This window comes from Mus caroli, chromosome 4 (genome assembly GCF_900094665.2).
Source record: "Mus caroli chromosome 4, CAROLI_EIJ_v1.1, whole genome shotgun sequence".
NCBI lineage: Eukaryota > Metazoa > Chordata > Mammalia > Rodentia > Muridae > Mus > Mus caroli.
This window is the reverse complement of record NC_034573.1, coordinates 125666709-125685707: the sequence shown is the minus strand read 5'-3', so window position 1 is coordinate 125685707 and position 18999 is coordinate 125666709. Positions and strand designations below refer to the sequence as shown.

Below are 18999 nucleotides of genomic sequence, written 5' to 3'. Positions count from 1 at the left end.
ACAGAGAAACCCTGTCTCAAAAAACAAAAACAAAAAATTGAAATAGTTGTGCATATACGTGTTCTATATGCATATAACCAAATAGGTTCAATCTCCTGTTGATTTATACACGTGTATGTGGGTGCCCCCAGAAGCCAGCAGAGGACATCAGGTGCTTTAAAGCTGGCATAACAGCTGTGACGTGCCAGATGGTGCTGGGAACTGAACTTGGATTCTCTGGAAGAGCAACAAGTGTTCTTTTTCTTTTTTTCTTTTTTCTTCTTTTTTTTTAAAGATTTATTTATGAGTTCATTGTCACTGTCTTCAGACATACCAGAAGAGGGTATCAGGTCCCATTACAGATGGTTGAGAACCACCATGTGGTTGCTGGGAATTGAACTCAGGTTGTCTGGAAGAGCAGCCAGTGCTCTTAAACCTCTGAGCCATCTCTCCAGCCCCCTGTTTTTGCTTTTGAGTGAGGGTTTACCATGTACCATAGCCTGGTACTCAGTATGTAGCTCAGGCTAGCATCAGACTTGGAGTGCTAGGGTTGGTTGCAAGGGTATATATATACCCTTGCAAGGGTATATATATACCCTTTAGATATACAAACCACAGCTGGCTCAGTACCTGACCACACTCCCTGTATGGAAAGTGTTCACATGCACTTAGCCATTCGTAGAAAAAGGCTTAGCAATCCTGACATCCATTGGAAATAAAGTAAGTAGGAATTGTCTGACCAGTATCTGGTCCAGGTCCAGGGTAGGACATGGAAAGAGCTGTTGGCTGATGAATGAAATGATTAGGGAGGCACATGTTTAACCTTTATGGTGTTGCAGACACCATGACTAAGCACTGCACATGGTTTGTCCCGATGAATCCTCACAGCTTGCAGCAAATGGAGACTAGTTTTGATTTGCAGATGAAGTAATGAAGGTTCAGGGAGGTTACTGACTTGCACATGATCAGCCAAGAGGCTGAGACGACCTGTCTCTCACTCTATCTTGAGCTTTGCTCTACCAGTTTTGACCTAGTTTTAGTCTTCAGAAAGGAAATGGGCAAACCCAAATCTTTCTGATCTACCCAGACACGTTTGATCATTATTACCAGCAAAGCTCTGACTCTAGCAACTCAGATTGGTCTTGGGTTCCCATTTGTGTTGAATTTGTGTTAAACACTGTATCCCGTAAGGAGGTCTGTAGGTCCTCTCTTCTTCCTTGTTCTGCTTTAGATATACAAGTCTGTAGATGATTTCCCTAAACCTGCTGCCTTTCACAGTCCTCTGCAAAGTGATAGTTGCGATGGCTGTGTTTGATTTTGTTTTGTTTTTGTGGGGAGGGGCAGAATCTCTCTCCCTCTCTGAAACCCATATGACCTTTGAACTCTGGGTGATCTGTCTACCTCCCCTCTCTGAAACCCATATGACCTTTGAACTCTAGGTGATCCGTCTACCTCAGTTTCCTAAATGCTGGGATTATAGACATTAATCACCATACCAGGCCAGTTAGTGAGGGTTTTTAAGTTATTATTTATTTAGTTTGTGTATGGATGTTTTGCTTGCATGAATGTCTGTGCACTTCTTGTGTGCATGGTGCCCTTGGAGGCTAGAAGAGAGCATCGGAACTAGGATTAGAGATGATTTGAGCCTCCATGTGAGTGTTGGGAATCAAACGCAGGTCCTCTGGAAGAGCAGCCAGTGAGCCATTTCCCCAGTCCCATTTAGTGNNNNTTTTTCGAGACAGGGTTTCTCTGTGTAGCCCTGGCTGTCCTGGCACTCACTTTGTAGACCAGGCTGGCCTCGAACTCAGAAATTCGCCTGCCTCTGCCTCTGGAGTGCTGGGATTAAAGGCGTGCGCCACCACGCCCGGCCCATTTAGTGACTTTTAATTCACTTCTCTGTCTCTTCTTTCCCCTTGGTGAAGAAAGTAGTAAAAAACACATAATCTAGCCAGGCTTGGTCCTGTATGTAACCCTGCTATTCCAGAGGCTAAGGCAGGAAGTTCAGAAGTCAAGGCCAAGCCTGATCTCTAAATGTGAAAAGAAGGCTAGGTTAGGGGCTGGAGAGATGACTCAGTGATTAGGAGCACTGACTGCTCTTCCAGAGGTCCTGAGTTCAAATTCCAGCAACTGAGTGGTGGCTCCCAACCATCTGTAATGGGATCTGATGCCTTCTTCCAGGGTGTCTGAAGACAGCTACAGTGTACTTATATAGATAAAATAAAATTTAAAAAATGATGTCACTTCAGCATGCCAGAACTTAGGGGGAAAAAAAGAGGGTTGGTTTATAGCTTGGCGATAGAGCACTTGTCAGCATAGTTAATCAATAGGTTCAATCTCTAGTATTATAAACAAAAAACCCTAAAAGCCATAAGAGAGGGCTTAGGAGACATAATACATTTGGTAACATTTGGTAACATGCTTGCTTCAGAAGCTTTATGCCCTGAGTTTAGTCTCCTGTACCTATATAGAAATGCTGTGCATGGTGTCACACTTTTGTAATTCTGTGTTGGAGAGGCAGAGACAGTAGGAGCCCCGGAACTCATTGATCAGTGAACTTAGCCTAATTGATGAGCTTCAGGCCAGTGATAGAGCTAGCATCAAGGGAGGTGGCAGTGATTGTTGGTTTTTTGAGACTGGGTCCCTGTTTAGACTAGGCTGTCCACCTCCCCTCACCTAAACAGTGCTGGGATTAACAGCATGCACTGCGGCCTAGCATGATGATTGTTGTCCTGCCCTCCACAGACATACGTGTATACAGCACCCACAGTTTTAAAAACCTCACAAAAGAAACCAGAGACTGGAAAACCATATAGACTAAAGTAAATCTTGTACTATTTGTGTCTTGGACTAGTAACAAAGCATCTCTGAGCCTTTCTTCACACTTTAAGATGCAAATAGCATCCATAGTTGTTACTATGAAGGACGTAGCTCCAAGCAAATATCTCACCATCAGATAGTATCATCTGCCTCAGAGAAGATCCATATGACAGTAGAAATTAATATTTGTTTTATTCTTTCTGCAGGTATTGAAATATTTGAAGAAACTTTCCGTCTTACCTATCACAGTAGACATTCTTGTGGTAAGAATTTTTTTAATTGTAACTATTATGTGACTGTATTGCAGATGTTTCCCACTATAGCATGTGTAAAGGAACACTTACAGAAGTCAGGCTTTACAAATGAAAGAAGCCAGATACAAAACACTGCATGCTTTGTGATTCTGTTCATATGAAATGTCCAGAATGGGCTAATGCATAGACAGAGTAGCTAGGCGTGTGATTGGCAGGCTTAGGGGATTGGAAGGAGCAGAGTCTCTCTCTTCACATTCTAGAGTTAGGCTGTGGGAAGTATGAGGTACTATGAGGAGGTAAGTATGAAGAACGTTCTAGAAATCACCATACTTTAAGATGGTGTACTTTGTCATGTGACAAGGTGGGCCAGCATGCTGGAAGCAGCTCCGGGTGGTGTGCGTGATAGACAAGTGTGCTCAGCTAAGCTGCATGACTATTTCCTGGTACTTGAATGTTGGTTCAAAAATTTTGGTTCAAAATTTAAAGATTTATTCTTTTACTTACATGTATGGGCAGGCCAGTGTGACTTTATGAGTGTTTACATGCCCAAAGAGAACCCAGGCCCTCAGATTCTCTCAGATTGGAGTTGTAGGCAATTAGGAGCTACCTGATGTGGGTGCTTGAATTGAATTTCTGTCCTCCGCAAGAGCAGTAATTTCTCTTAACTGCAGAGCCATCACTCTGTCCCTCAACCTGAAATTTAAATACACGAGGTGCATGAGCGATAGGTGAGGGCTTGAGTGCTTACTGATCTTCCAGAGGATCCCAGGCCAGTTGTCAGCATTCATATCAGGTAGCTCGCTACTTCCTTGTGTTAACTCCAGTTGGCCTCTGAGGGCAGCTGCTCATACATGGGGTACACTTACACACACACACACACACACACACACACACAGAAACATAAATATTTTTTAAAAATTAATGCATGAAAAGAATATTGGCTTTGGGTTCTACTACTCATAGATTCTAATTCTAGAAAACTTTTAGGCTGGTTGGCTGTGTGCGCCTTTGTAGGTGATTCAGAGTTCAAGGCTAACCTGGTGTACATACTGAGCCCTGTCTTTTCAAAAGAAAGAAGGAAGGGAAGGAACCCAATTTCCATGGCTTTCGGCTGATTCCTTCCTTAAGGGTTGTGATGAGCACTTTCACTGTCTCTGAGAGCTCGCTGGATCAAACCCCTTCTGTTTCATTCTGTGCCTCTGGGCTGTCTTGAATGACCTTCCCTAACCCTGTGGGCTTTGTTACTTTGTGTCAGGCATCTGGGCCTAGGCCACAGAATAACTTAGTCTAAGGCTTAGGCATTTTAGGAGAGACGTTTGTTGCTTTTCTCCAACAGGAGGCTTTACTTTTATAGAAAACCATGCCCTTGGTTTCAGAATCCTCATTCAGTCAATTCCTGTGTTACGTTTGTAGGAGACTGGGGTAGGGAAAACAGTGAACAGCTTTCGGAAACATGAGCAAGTAGGAAACTTTGCCAGAGACTTGGTGGCCCAGTGGAAGAAGCTGGTTCCAGTAGAGCGGTAAGAACATTTCTTCTCTGCTTGTTCTGCTTCACATGTCAAATTAACTATGTGACCTCAATTACAAAAACAACCCAGGGTTATTGTAAGTTATTGTAGAATATATGGTAAAGTATTAAGAATAAATTTTTCTTGCTCTCTTACCCTCTTGTTCTTACTCTCTTGTCTCTCTTACTCTTGCTTCCCACTTGCCTGTTCTCTCCCCATTCCCTTCCCCACTCTCTCCATGTGGCCATGGCCGGCCTCTGCTTCTCTACTCTTCTCCTTCTCCCTGCCTTTCGACAATAAATGCCTTAAAAGCAAAAACAAACAAACAAACAAACCATACCACACACACAAAACAAAAAGCAAAAACCAAACCAAAAAGAATAAGATTTTTCATGCAACCTGTGGGGGAAGGGAGAGCTCTGGCCCCGAGGTTGTCCTCTGGCCTCCTCAGGTGCACGATGCAGGCATCTCGGGGGGGGGGGGGCAATAAGTACATAAAAATGCAAGCAAATATTTTTTTCTTAAANTTTTTTTTGGTTGGTTGGTTTTGGTTTTTGAGACAGGGTCTCTCACTATAGCCCTGGTAGAACTCAAGACCAGGCTGGCCTTGAACTCAGAGATCTGTCTGCCTATGCCTGTGAGTGCTGGAATTAAAGAAATGGGGCTGACATGCCAGGGTACAATTCTTTTTAATGTTGAACATTAGCACTTATTAGGTGTGGTTTGCTCTGTTGGGGGCTTGATGCTGCGGCCTGAGCACAGGCTCTCTCACATGCTAAGCATCCTGAGGGTGGAGGCGGCTGGGCTTGATGCTGCGGCCTGAGCACAGGCTCTCTCACATGCTAAGCATCCTGAGGGTGGAGGCGGCTGGGCTCGTCCTCAGAGATCAGAGGATAGGTTGGGAGAGTCAGTTTTTTTCTGCCACCATGGGATTGGACTCAGGTCTTCAGGCTTGCATGGCAATAATTATCTGTTGAGCCATCAGGCTGGCCTTAATATCTTCTTTTAGCCTTGGACATGCTATTATGACCTTGAACATCTGATTCCCCAACAATCCTATCTTAGCCTTCTTGGTCCTGGGGTTTTAGATGTGAGCCAGTGTGGCCTGGTCTTTGTTGTTTGTTTTGTTGTGTGGTGAGACCTGGTCTTCTGTAGCCCATTGGCCTTGAATTTGCTTTGTAGCAGATTTGTGATTATCCTGACCAACTGTGCCCTCCATGGCTGAGGCCGAGGTCTGTGACTTTGTCTAAGACTTTTATGCTGAGGTCTACTTCTGCTTCTGCTTTTATTTTAGAAATAGTGAGGCCGAGGATCAGGATTTTGAGAAGAACAATTCCCGTAAGCGTCCCAGAGATGCTCTTCAGAGGGAGGAGGAGTTGGAGGGGAACTACCAGGAAAGCTGGAAACCCTCTGGCAGCCGGTCCTTCAGCCCTGAGCACAGACAGAAAAAACACAAAAAACTTTCTGAGCCTGAAAGGCCTCACAAAGTGGCTCACAGTCACGAGAAGAGAGATGAAAGGAAGAGGTGTCACAAAGTGTCACCACCATATTCTTCAGACCCCGAGTCATCTGACTATGGCCATGTTCAATCCCCTCCACCTTCAAGTCCTCATCAAATGTATACAGACCTCTCCAGGTCCCCAGAGGAGGACCAGGTGGAGCCCATCATCTCACACCAGAAGCCAGGAAAAGTCCACAGTAACACCTTTCAGGACAGACTAGGGGTGAGTCACCTGAGTGAACACCAAGGAAAAGGGGCTGTTAGCCAACACAAGCAGCACAGATCTTCACACAAGGAGAAGCACCCTGTGGATGCCAGAGGGGAGGAGAAGATCTCTGCTGTGAGCAGAGAGAAGTCACACAAAGCCTCTTCCAAAGAGGAGAGCCGAAGACTACTGTCAGGGGACAGTGCCAAGGAGAAGCTGCCCTCTAGTGTTGTCAAGAAGGACAAGGACAGAGAAGGCAGCAGTCTCAAGAAGAAGTTTTCACCTGCCTTAGATGTTGCTTCAGACAACCACTTAAAAAAGCCCAAACACAAGGACTCCGAGAAAGCCAAGTCTGACAGAAGCAAGCAGAGTGTAGATGGTGTGGACTCAGGACGAGGGACAGGAGACCCATTGCCCAAAGCCAAGGAGAAAGTTCCCAACCACCTGAAGGCTCCGGAGGGGAAAGTCAAAACTAACAGAGATGGAAAGTCAGCAGGCCTGCTCCACCCACAAGCGGAGGAGACAGGTGTGGATGATGAGTTTGAGCGGCCCACCATGTCCTTCGAGTCCTACCTCAGCTACGACCAGCCCCGGAAGAAAAAGAGGAAGGTTGTGAAAACCTCCAGTACAGCACTTGGAGAAAAAGGACTTAAAAAAAAGGACTCTAAAAGCACTAGTAAAAACTTGAACTCAGCTCAGAAATTACCCAAAGTCAACGAAAACAAGTCAGAGAAGTTGCAACCAGCTGGAGCCGAACCCACCAGGCCTCGAAAGGTAACTGCTCTGCTTCCTGCCTGCCAGGCTGCTTGTCCTGCTGTTGTATGACCGGTTGAATTCTGATTGTTATTATTAATATTCTCGACCTTGCTAGCACTTAGAGTGGATAGTGCACAGGAGAAGAATTGTTCTGGGCTCGGGAGGAAGCGCATGTATAGTATAGTACAGTATAATACAGTACAGTAGAATACAGTGCTCGCTAAGAGTGTGTGAGGGAGGAAGGGCGTGTACAGTATAGTACAGTATGGTGCTCACTGAGAGTGTGTGAGACCCTACATTTACTTCTTAGCACCTCAAAATTTTCCAAGACATTTTTTGCCCTACTGACATTTATTTCTTTATGTAAATGGTGACTTGGTTAACTACTGCAGGGGAGAAAGCTGATTACAGGGTGGGCTCTGCACTGTGTCTCTTGCAGGTCCCTACTGATGTGCTGCCAGCATTGCCAGACATCCCCTTACCTGCCATTCATGCCAACTACCGGCCCCTTCCTTCCCTTGAGTTGATTCCCTCCTTTCAGCCAAAGCGAAAAGGTAATTTTGGACATCTCTTTATTGATTTTTAGTTTTTTGAAACAGGGTCTCATTACGTAGCCTTGGCTGGCCTGAAACTCATTTTGTAAGCCAGGCTGGCTTTAAACTCAGATTCACCTGTCTCTGCCTCCCAAGTGCTAGCATTAAAGATTCTATTTTTATTTTGCCTGTATTAGTGTTTTGCTGGCATCTGTGTCTGTTCACCAAGTGTGTGTGGTACCCAAGGAGGCTGGAGGAGTCAATGTTGGGGCCCTTGGGACTAGAGTTACAGAAAGTGGTGAGCTGCCATATGGGAGCTCTTCACCATGTAGTGTAGACCTTTTGTGACTTGATTTTCTTCTTTCTACAGCTTTCTCTTCACCCCAGGAAGAAGAAGAAGCTGGGTTCACAGGACGCAGAATGAATTCTAAGATGCAGGTGTATTCTGGTTCCAAGTGTGCCTATCTCCCCAAAATGATGACATTGCACCAGCAGTGTATCCGGGTGCTTAAGAATAATATTGACTGTGAGTTACCAACCTCGCAAGCACTTTGCTACACTGGGACTTTGTCACTGGGAGCTTGGCTGCCATTCAGCACTCACCTGCCCACCTCTGGTTTCTCTGCAGCTATCTTTGAAGTAGGAGGAGTCCCCTATTCTGTTCTTGAACCTGTCTTGGAGAGGTGCACACCGGATCAGCTCTACCGGATAGAGGAGTGCAATCATGTGAGTGTCCTAAGTGGGAGCAGTGCCCCTTCCGGGCTCTGCTTCCAACGCTGGCTTTGTCTCTAGATCTGCTGTGGCGAAGGGGCAGTCAGAGGGCAATCACAGCTCTGGGCATGTTTGTTTGCGTGTCTGGGCCTTTAAACAAGCATTTTTTGTGCCTGTTCCTGGGATCCTTCTTTGTTTTGATTGTTTGGGGTGGTGGGTCTGGCTCTCCTGGAACTCTCTGTGTAGACCAGGCTAGCCTCAAAGGCAGAAACCGACCCTCCTCTGCCTCTTGGGTACTGGGAATAAAGGTGTGAGCAACTTCTGCCCTGCTACCTGCTATCTTTTTTTTTTTTTTTATTACTATACATAAGTACACTGTAGCTGACTTCAGACACACCAGAAGAGGGCGTCAGATCTCATTACCGGTGGTTGTGAGCCACCATGTGATTGCTGGGAATTGAATTCAGGATCTCTGGAAGAACAGTCAGTGCTCTTATCCTCTGAGCCATCTCACCAGCCCCCCNCCCCTTTTTTTTTTCGAGACAGGGTTTCTCTGAGTAGCCCTGGCTGTCCGGGAACTCACTCTGTAGACCAGGCTGGCCTCGAACTCAGAAATCTGCCTGCCTCTGCCTCCTAAGTGCTGGGATTAAAAGGTAAAGGCGTGCGTCACTACTGCCTGGCATTTTTTTTTTTTTTAAATTTAGTGATTTGTCTTCTTCCTAGTATTGAGGTACTGCTACTAAGTCACCCTGCCTCCCCCATACTATTAGGCATTGGGTCCTGTGTAGGTAAAGGGGAGATAGGAAGGAGAGCGTGTATACATGTCATGGCTTGGTCCTGGTTTCAGGTATTAATTGAAGAAACAGATCAGTTGTGGAAAGTTCACTGTCACCGAGACTTTAAGGACGAAAGACCGGAAGAGTATGAGTCCTGGAGGGAGATGTACCTGAGGCTTCAGGACGCCAGAGAGCAGCGGCTGCGCCTGCTCACAAACAACATCCGCTCTGCTCATGCCAATAAGCCAAAAGGTAAGGAAGGGTGGCTGAGCCTTCTGTCCCAGGCTGCTCCCAGAGTGCGGGTCCACAGGGCCCCGCAAACCTTAGAAAGTTCTATACCAGTGGTCCATGCGTTGTGACTCTCCTTCTGGGGGGTTCAAAAAGTCTTTCACAGGGGTTGCCTAGAACCATTGGAAAACACACATAAATTTACATTACCATTCATAACAGTAGCAAAATTACAGTCAGGAAATAACAGTAAAACACTTTTATAGTTGGGGACCACTACACATGAGGAACTGTATTTTTTTAAGATTTATTTATTTATTTTTGTGTATGAGTACATTGTTGCTGTGTTCAGACACACCAGAAGAGGGCTTTGGGTTCCGTTACAGATGGTTGTTGTGAGCCACCATGTGGTTGCTGGGACTTGAACTCAGAACCTCTGGAAGAGCAGTCAGTGCTCTTAACCACTGAGCCATCTCTCCAGCCTGAGGAACTGTATTCAAAGGTCACAACATTAGGAAAGTTGAGAACCACTGCTCTAGACTCACATTGGCAGCAGTTCCTTTGAGTATGAAGGTAAATATTGATGTTTGTATTTCTACTCAGGAAGACAAGCAAAGATGGCTTTTGTCAACTCTGTGGCCAAGCCACCAAGAGATGTCCGAAGGAGGCAGGAGAAGTTTGGAACTGGGGGAGCAGCTGTTCCTGAGAAAGTCAGGTAAGATCTCTGCTGCAAGAGCATTCCCCTGAAGGAGAGCTGGGGGGCAGGAAGTGACTCATTTGTGGTGGAGTCACTCGGTGGAGAGTGTTCTTGAGTGGCTACCAGAGCTGCACCTTCCTCTCGGCCTTTGCTTAGGTGATCATTTCTGATACCTGCATGTGTTCTCCTAGGCAGAGACCAGGACCTGACTCAAAAACGGGCCCCTTCTACATTCATTTTTCTCACTTAAACCCCAAAACTGTTTCTATATTTGAAGATATAGCTATGGCAATAAAATGCTTAAGGGCCTAGGTTGATTCTCATACCGGTGTTACCAGGCAGATGGTTGGTGTGCACTTGTGATCCTAGTGCTGGGGAGCGAGTCCCCGGCCAGCCTAGCCTGTGCTGTGAGCGCTGGGTCTCAGTAAGACTCCGTGTCATAGCCAGGTAGCTCCTGAGAAATAACAGCCAAGGCTGACTTGGCCTCCACATGAACAGATGCTCTGGTATCCACATCTGCATACATTTAAAAGAAAACAAATTTCCAGGGTGACTAGATTTTTTAGGGCACATGAGCATTTCCAAACTATAGACTGACATTTTAACAGGAAAAGCTTAGTGTGACTGTCACTCTTCAATAAAGGGCTAACAGCTGTATCTGAATGTTCACCAGCACTCAGTGTACCAGGCCCACTGCACAGAGCCCCAGTGGAGTCACCCAGCAACAGCTCTGTTGAGGTTGTGTGCTCCCAGCTAATTGTCAGCTTTGTCTGTATTGCAGGATAAAGCCAGCACCATATACAACAGGAAGCAGCCATGTTCCTGCCAGCAACAGCAGCAGCAACTTCCACTCCAGTCCTGAGGAGCTGGCCTATGATGGGCCCAGTACTAGCAGTGCCCACTTAGCTCCTGTGGCCAGCAGTTCTGTTTCCTATGATCCCAGGAAACCAGCTGTGAAGAGTAAGCAACTTCGGTGGGAGCAGGGCTGTGGGCCAGTGGGGATCCTGACACAGATGTTAACTGAGCCAAGGACAGGCTGGCCCTCCTCGGGTGTTAGCTCATGGTGAGACCTGTTGCTGCTCTGGGAAGCTGCAGGGTCCGGGTACTGTTGAATGTGTGAGTTGGAAAGTTAAATTGTCGGCATTGTGGCCTCAAGAGTCAGCAAAGACTTCTGATTTGCCTCCCAAGCCGCCCATGAGCATAGCAGCCAGTCTTGGAAAGCTGTGGTGTCAGAGGTGCTGGTGGTTCCGCACCTACAGGGTCTGCCAGAGTCTGCCCCATTTCATGGGGTCTCTCTGACAGTTTTTCAGACAGTTCCTGCTAGTCACTTCATTTGTGTGTAGAGTAAAGTACACAGCCAGGGAAAACAAACTCAGTCTGGCTTTGCGTGGTGTATGTCTGTGCTACATCAGTCTGAGGCCACTGACTCCTTTGTCTTCACAGAAATTGCTCCGATGATGGCCAAAACCATTAAAGCATTCAAGAACAGATTCTCCCGGCGATAAACAGGACTTGCCTTGGAGGTTGAGTCTGGAAGCAGGAATACAGGGACGGTGGGGACAGGAGAAGAGGATATCCACAGAAGACCCATATCTTTTGCTTTGTGGAACTTTTGGCCTCTTGACTCCTGTACACTTCCATGTGTCCCGCTGTGTGCCTCAGCCCTGCACCCTGCTTGTAGCACACTTCAGATTTCTGAAGACAGTATGAGCCTCAGTCCTACTGAGGACTTTAAGATCAGTTATACTTTTGTTGCTAATTAGCATCTTTGTAAACTATAAGACATAGTTTTAATAATAAATATTGCCCCCAGATGTATTTATAATACCCCCAGGGGTTTTTTCTTTTTTCCTTTTTTTGTTTTTCTTTTTTTCTTTTTGTCCTCTATATTTAGCCTTTTACTTTCCAGGTCCTTTATTAAAGTTAGATGAGCCTAGCAAAAGCCATTCTTGTCCTGGGTCAGCTCTTCTGAGTAGACACTGGTCAAAAGGGCACCTTCAGAGCCAGTGTGTTGCTCCAAGCCCATATACAGGGCCAGGAGTGAGAGTGCCAGAATGCCTGTCCTCCAGGGAGCCTCCCTGTTAAACCCTCAGAGTTCCTTGATGGGCGCTTTTCTTTCTTCAGTAGTGTTTGTTAAAGAAGGCTGTTTGCAAAGTCTATAGTCCTTTGTGCATCATCTTCTAATCAAACTCCTCTCCCCTGTTTCCAGGCTTGCTGGAGGACAGACCCTGAAGATAGGAATATGTAGGACCTCAGCAGTTTTATAATCCTAGTTTCTGGTTCAGTATTTTACATACACACCTACCCTTATTTTGCCTTTCCCTGCACTGTGGGGAAACAGACATAGCAGGGCTTTTGTAGCTCTGAGTGTGATTTGGGGGGGTTGAAATGCCAGCACTTTATTCTCTTGTTCTCTATGAATTCCTACCAGGAGTGAATGATTTAAAGCAGTGTAGTGCTGTGGAACTTGCTTTTGTTTGAAAGGAAAGGTGCTGATGTGCCCAGAGGAACAGTATTGTGCTGTGGCCAGCAGAGAATTCTGTGCAGCCTCCGCCTTCTGAGTGTTGGCCTTGGGAAGGGTGGATGGTCACCCTGGTCCCAGCCAACCAGTTGAGGAGGAAGACTCCCTGTTCTAGGTGGCATAAGGGCAAGGTCAGAGCTAGGAGGATAGTGCCAGCTTCTTCCTTCCTGTCAGAAAACATGGAAGAGGACCCAATTGGCTATGAGCCAGGTGAAAGACACTATGAACTTGAGGGGACAGACGGCATTAGCACTGCGCCCATCTCCTGCTTTAACACCCTCAAGACCTCAGGCTAGTGAAGACTCCCAAGGCAGTCCAGGAAACCTGCACAGATAAAGCTAGCCCCACCTTACTGTGCATTGCTATGCTGGGTCCCTGTTGCCATGGGACACAGGCATTGCTTAGTAAAACATTGTTTCTCTTGGTTGCTTGTTTCACCATACCACCTCTCAGCCTGACCTCAGACTCTAACATCAGGTCTCTTAGCTGACGTTAAAGGGACATTTGTACTAGGAGCCAGGCCCCTGCTGTTTAGAACAGCCTCCTCTCTAGGTGTTGACCACCTCAGATTTATGCCTTAGCTGTGTTTCAAGACTTCCCTTTGCCGTTTTTCCTATTGCAGGTTCGATTGTGTATGATTTAATTCCCTTTAGGAATTTGTAGGCCTAGGGGGAAAAAGGACATGCATTTGCCCGTCCCAATGTCAGTATCCAGTTTGGCACACAAAGATTTCTAAGGCACCCAGTTTACTTAGAGCCAGATTTTCTAGCCCTTCAAGAGTGTCTGTGTCAGGGATAGGACTGCTGAGAACAGCGAGGGCCCAGTGAGCAGCTGTCTCCACAGTCCCTCACCCCGTGCACAATGGCCACAAAGCAGACACAGTCATGTTCAACTTTTGGTCACATTTGTGAAGAATCGTGCAATGTTTTCTGTGCTACACTACATACAGGTCACACATGATAGACTAGCCCTTTACATACAGATGACACATACAGACTAGCCCTTTGCGATCCTTGGCGTTCCAAGGGCTCTCAGGGGCTCACTTTCTCTGTTTTGGAGGCGGAGGAGCAGGAGTGAGCACCACCCTGCTCTGCATTTGTATTTTGGTCCCAAAATGTAAATACAATTTTCTATGTTACTTTTTTGTGGTAACTACAAGATGAATATTTTAATTAGATGTTATACAAAAAGGAAAATCCCATGTCTAAATAAAAAGCAAAAAAATTCTACCTGCTGAGCCTTTCCTCATTTTGTAAGGGAAGAGATACCAATCACCAGATGCCTGCTTCACTAACCACTGATGGAGCTGCCAATGCACCCTGTAAGCTCAGCCCAGTGTGGAGGTGGGGTTCAGCCGATCTCCTTAGCGGTCTTAAGGGAGCAAACATCTTCAGGGGGACAAGGTGGACATTTTCTGTGTATGGTCAACATTCATGCAGGGACCAAAGGAAGATTGCCATCTTTCAGCCTCCCCTGGGAAGGCTTTAGCACTCTGTTGGCATTGGCATCCTGGACATTGTCTCCGTCATGTCAGACAGTATATCAGACAATACACATTCACTCAGGCCTTTACTTGCTTCTTTATTTTTGTTTTGTTTTGTTTGAGTTTTTTTCCCTGGCTGTCCTGGAACTCACTCTGTAGACCAGGCTAGCCCTGAACTCAGAAATCTGCCTGTCTCTGCCTCCCAAGTGCTGGGATTAAAGGTGTGCACCACCACTGCCTGGCTTTAATTGCTTCTTAAACGCCTAGCCTTAAATGGTTGGGGTTTCTAGCTAGAACACAGCAGGACCAGAGAGGAGTTCCAGAGACAACAACCAAAAAAACCCAACAAAACAAAACCAAACAAACAAACAAAAACCAGGGTAAGGAGCAATTGTCCAGGGCCTGCTTTGTGTCACTGTCTCTTGTGATTCTTGGAAAGCCTGAGGCTAAGTTAGTAACTTCATTGTTAGGAACTGTGACTATGAGGTGGGGTAGTATAGCCATGGTGAAATAGCTTCAAGGAGCAGAAAGGAAAGATTGGAAACTCAGGTTCCCAGACTACAAAGATTTGAGCCCCTCTGGCGCTTAGTCTTAGTCACGGGTATGAAAGGTAAGTCTCACTCACCCTTAGCATCCTAAGATCATAAAGAACTTGGTAAGAACCTGCCATGTTGGCCCTGACTGAGCCGAATAACCCTGCGTTTATCTGCTGGGTCAACAATTATCTCCTAGTTACCCAGTTCTGTTAGCCCTCCTCTTCTAAAAAGGAATTCTTGGCACTTGTCTTCGACTCCTCTTCCCTCCTTTCTTTGTTTAATGGATCTAGTTGGCAGTGTTAGAAGAGGCACATCAAAGCTAATTGTGGAGCAGTGTATCTGGTGAGTTACTGTACCTGGAGTCTGTAAGTCAGTTCTTTGGCTCTTACTTGTTGCTGAGCCTGCACCTGTATTAGATCTTGCCCATTAGGCATCTGGTCCATGCCAGACAACTTTTAGTCCCGATGCACTCTGGGTTCTCACATATGTGCTAGGGAGTCAGCCATATTGTTGCAGGGTGAGATAATATATAGCTCAGATTGGGCTTAAGTTTATAGTGATTCTCCTGCCTCCACCTCTTGAAGGCTGCGATTACAACCATGTGCCACTGTAGCTTGTCTTTTGCTACAATGTTGGTTCATTCTTCCNCCTGTCACTGTTTTTTTTTTTTTTTAAGTATTTGTTTATTACATGTAAGTAGACTGTAGCTGTCTTCAGACACTTCAGAAGAGAGCGCCAGATCCCATTATGGATGGTTGTGAGCCACATGTGGTTGCTGGGATTTGAACTCAGGACCTTTGGAAAGAGCAGTCAGTGCTCTTAATCACTGAGCCATCTCTCTAGCCACCCCCCCCCCCCCCCTCCGTCACTGTTTTCCTTCCACCCTTTCAACCCCATAACACTAGATAAAAAAGAGGATGGAGAGAAAAGGAAAGAGGTCCACAAATAATGGCAGAGTCAGAAAGGGTGACGCTATTGTTAGACTACTTCCTGCTGACTAGGGGCAACGAGTTCCTTGCAGCAAATTTGATCTTCATCATCAAGATATCTAATTTCTTGTTGTTTGCACGACAACTACTTAAATTATAACCAACAGCAACCAACTAACAACTCACAACCAACCAACAACACATACACACACACCCTCTGAAAATTTCTCAGGATTCCAAATGTCACAATTGCAAGAACTATCTGCATCTGTCAAATTTACCCCCGACCCCTCTTCCCTAGAGCATGAATCAAATCATAGCTACTGGACAATATGAAGCAGCCCCCTTTCCTACTTCTGTGATTAAAACAAAAACATTGGGGCTGGAGAGATGGCTCAGTGGTTAAAAGCCCTGTCTGCTCTTCCAGAGGTCCTGAGTTCAATTTCTAGCAACCACTTGGGGACTCACAACCATCTATAATGGGATCTGATGCCCTCTTCTGGTCTATCTGAAGACAGCTAGAGTGTACTCATATATATGAAATATATAAATCTTTAAAAAATTTTTTTCTGTTTTTTTGTTGCTTTTTTAAGAAACAAAAATTCAGCCAGGCATGGTGGCCCACGCCTTTAATCCCAGCACTTGGGAGGCAGGGGCAGGCGGATTTCTGAGTTCGAGGCCAGCCTGGTCTAAAGAGTGAGTTCCAGAACAGGCAGGGCTACACTGAGAAACCCTCTCTCGAAAAAAACCAAAACAACAACAAAGAAACAAATATTCCAGAATTCTCATTACATTTCCCCCTTTCTGTTTTTAAGCCATTAGTTGTGCTGTGTGTAGCGAGAAATAAGAAACAGAAATTTTAAATAAAATCACATTTTGGATCAGTGGCCAAGGCTTTCTGGAGACTTCTGCTCTTAATCTTTAACAGTTTTGATGATAGCTACAGATTTTCATTTCCTGTAGAAATGTAAATAAATCCACATCCCCAACAAAACACTTGCAGGCTTCCATTCTGATGTTAACATATCTTTATAGTATATAGGCTGATTGAATTCCACGGGTTGTTTTCTCTAACCTTTCTCATTAACATTCAGAAAACTTTTAACTGAGCACTATTTAATCTATCCCTGGGAATCTTTATTCTTGTCTTTTGTTTTTAAGCATTTTTTTTTTTTTTTTTTTCCGAGACAGGGTTTCTCTGTGTAGCCCTGGCTGTCCTGGAACTCACTTTGTAGACCAGGATGGCCTCGAACTCAGAAATCCACCTGCCTTTGCTGGGACTAAAGGCGTGCGCCACCCTGCCCGGCCTAAGCATTTCTTTTAAGGTGTGATTAGAACTTTCTACAGCTAGTTGTCCTGTGGGACTGTGTGGCATGGCCTTAATGTGCTTCTTACGATAATGTGTGAAGAGTTGCCTCGTCTTAATGGACACATAGGTAGGGGTGTTCTCAGCCTTCATTTGCACAGGGATCCCCAGAGTAGCCATTAATTCCAGTAAATGTGTAATCACAGAGTCAGCCTTTTCAGAACTCAAAACAGTTGTCCCTTGAAACCGCAGATATGAAACAATGCTCTGATGAACAAACGTTAGTCTTCCAATTTCTGCAAATTGAAATATCCATCTGACAGATGTCATATCTTTTGGTACCCTTAGAGTTACCGCCAACAGGTAATGGAGTTTGGTTATAGAGAGAACAAGTAGGACATTGTAGTATAAAATCCTTGGCTTGTGGCCAAGATACAGAAAACTTTTTCTTAGCCGGGCAGTGGTGGCGCACGCCTTTAATCCCAGCACTCGGGAGGCAGAGGTAGGCAGATTTCTGAGTTCCAGGCCAGCCTGGTCTACAGAGTGAGTTCCAGGACAGCCAGGGCTACACAGAGAAACCCTGTCTCAAAAAACAACAAAAAAAAAAAAGAAAAAAGAAAAAACTTTCTTTAAACCTTTACTGTTAACATGTTTTTCATGAAATTTTGAGACTTCTAATACATTTCCTATTAATTTTCTTAATAGGAAAACAAATAAATAAATAATAGTCAGTTTCTTAATTTTCTTGTGCTAATAGACCCAGCAAGCCTGTATGAGGCCAACTGTGGGTGATGTGTAATGTAATTTTCTATTTCTGATTGCCTGTTGAGGTGGCATAAATAACAAAGTTAATTCTTTTTTTTTTTTTAAAGATTTATTTATTTATTATATGTAAGTACACTGTAGCTGTCTTCAGACACTCCAGAAGAGGGCACCAGATCTCGTTGTGGATGGTTGTGAGCCACCATGTGGTTGCTGGGATTTGAACTCTGGACCTTTGGAAGAGCAGTTGGGTGCTCTTACCCACTGAGCCATCTCACCAGCCCCAAAGTTAATTCTTAATTACCAGGGTTAAATTAAACAATTTCTATATGCAAAACAACCCTGCATATTGAGAGTAAATATATTAAGAGATTCAGAAAAATCTAATAGTGCCATAACAATTGCATATAGCTCTGATTTTTGAGCTGAAGTATATGGACTTTGAATTACTTTGTTTTTTGTTTTTTTTTTGGTCTGCTTTAAAGCCTACCATTCCTAACTTATTTGCATCACTATAGAATATAGCTGCGTCAGGAATTGGCATTCCTTTTAGAACTCATGGGAGAAAGCAGCTAGTTGCATTTATATACTGAAGACATTTGCTTTTAGGACATTTGCTGTTAATTTCTCCCAGATAGTTAGTCGCCAGAAGCTTTTGGTCCATCTTCATTGATTACCCATAAAGACATGATCTCGGCATTGGTATAAGAAATAATAAGGTACTACGATTTCTTCTGGGTCTGTTCCCAACAGTTGATATAGTTTTATTTTAACTTTTATGATTAGATCAGAAATTTTCCTATGTAAGTCATTAATTTTTTTACTTTGATTGGTGTTAAGAAAATCCATTCTATAGCACTAACTTCCCTTTGCAAAATGAGTGCAGTAGGAGAATGATCTGAGAGCAAAATAACCAGACTCCACTCAAGCTTGGATCTGGAAGGGCCACATACACATCTTGCAGTCTTTTCCCAGGGTTCATTCTCTCTCTGCCTCAGGAGTTAATCACGTTGGACTGTTGAAGTTCGAGTCTCTTTGTAAAGTTTGAAATAAGTTACTTAACCCTTGAGTAGTTTATCCAATGGTAGGCCATAGCTAATTAATATCTCCCATTAATTTTTGAAAAATTGGCAACTGGGGACTGGAAAGATGGCTCAGAGGTTAAGAGCACTGGATGCTCTTCCAGAGGCCCTGAGTTCAATTCCCAGAACCCACATCATGGCTCACAACCATCTGTAATGGGATCTGATGCCCTCTTCTAGCATGCAGGTAGGTATACATGCAGATAGAGCACTCATATACATAAAATAAATAAATCTTAAAAGGAGTTTGCAACTGGTCTCTGATTTGTACCTTTTGTGGTTGAATTTTTTTGTTGACTTTTTTTTTTTTTTTTTTTTTTGATACGCCCTTAATTGAGCTTACCCACCACAGTGGAAACAATGTCTGTACAAAACTAAATGCTTGTTACTATAATTTCTGCATCGCAATTAAAAT

At 44.7% G+C, this 18999-nt stretch overlaps 2 protein-coding genes across 2 annotated transcripts in view; one reads left to right on the top strand and one right to left on the bottom strand.

Annotated features, from left to right (window-relative positions):
* Eloa (elongin A) overlaps positions 1 to 11792 on the top strand; it is a 16663-nt gene extending 4871 nt beyond the window's left edge. Inside the window, exons 2-11 of the mRNA XM_021159254.2 lie at positions 3003 to 3059; positions 4464 to 4570; positions 5853 to 7038; positions 7460 to 7574; positions 7924 to 8079; positions 8182 to 8279; positions 9112 to 9292; positions 9872 to 9983; positions 10747 to 10925; positions 11409 to 11792. Coding sequence (XP_021014913.1) covers positions 3003 to 3059; positions 4464 to 4570; positions 5853 to 7038; positions 7460 to 7574; positions 7924 to 8079; positions 8182 to 8279; positions 9112 to 9292; positions 9872 to 9983; positions 10747 to 10925; positions 11409 to 11470 — 2253 coding nt within the window. The 3' untranslated portion in view covers positions 11471 to 11792. The remainder of the gene's footprint in view (positions 1 to 3002; positions 3060 to 4463; positions 4571 to 5852; positions 7039 to 7459; positions 7575 to 7923; positions 8080 to 8181; positions 8280 to 9111; positions 9293 to 9871; positions 9984 to 10746; positions 10926 to 11408) is intronic.
* Positions 11793 to 13836: 2044 nt separating this feature from the next.
* The window catches only part of LOC110293432 (histone H2A.Z-like), a 15052-nt gene continuing 9889 nt past the window's right edge, over positions 13837 to 18999 (bottom strand). The window contains exon 4 of the mRNA XM_021161253.1: positions 13837 to 13857. Within this exon, the coding sequence (XP_021016912.1) occupies positions 13837 to 13857 (21 nt within the window). The remainder of the gene's footprint in view (positions 13858 to 18999) is intronic.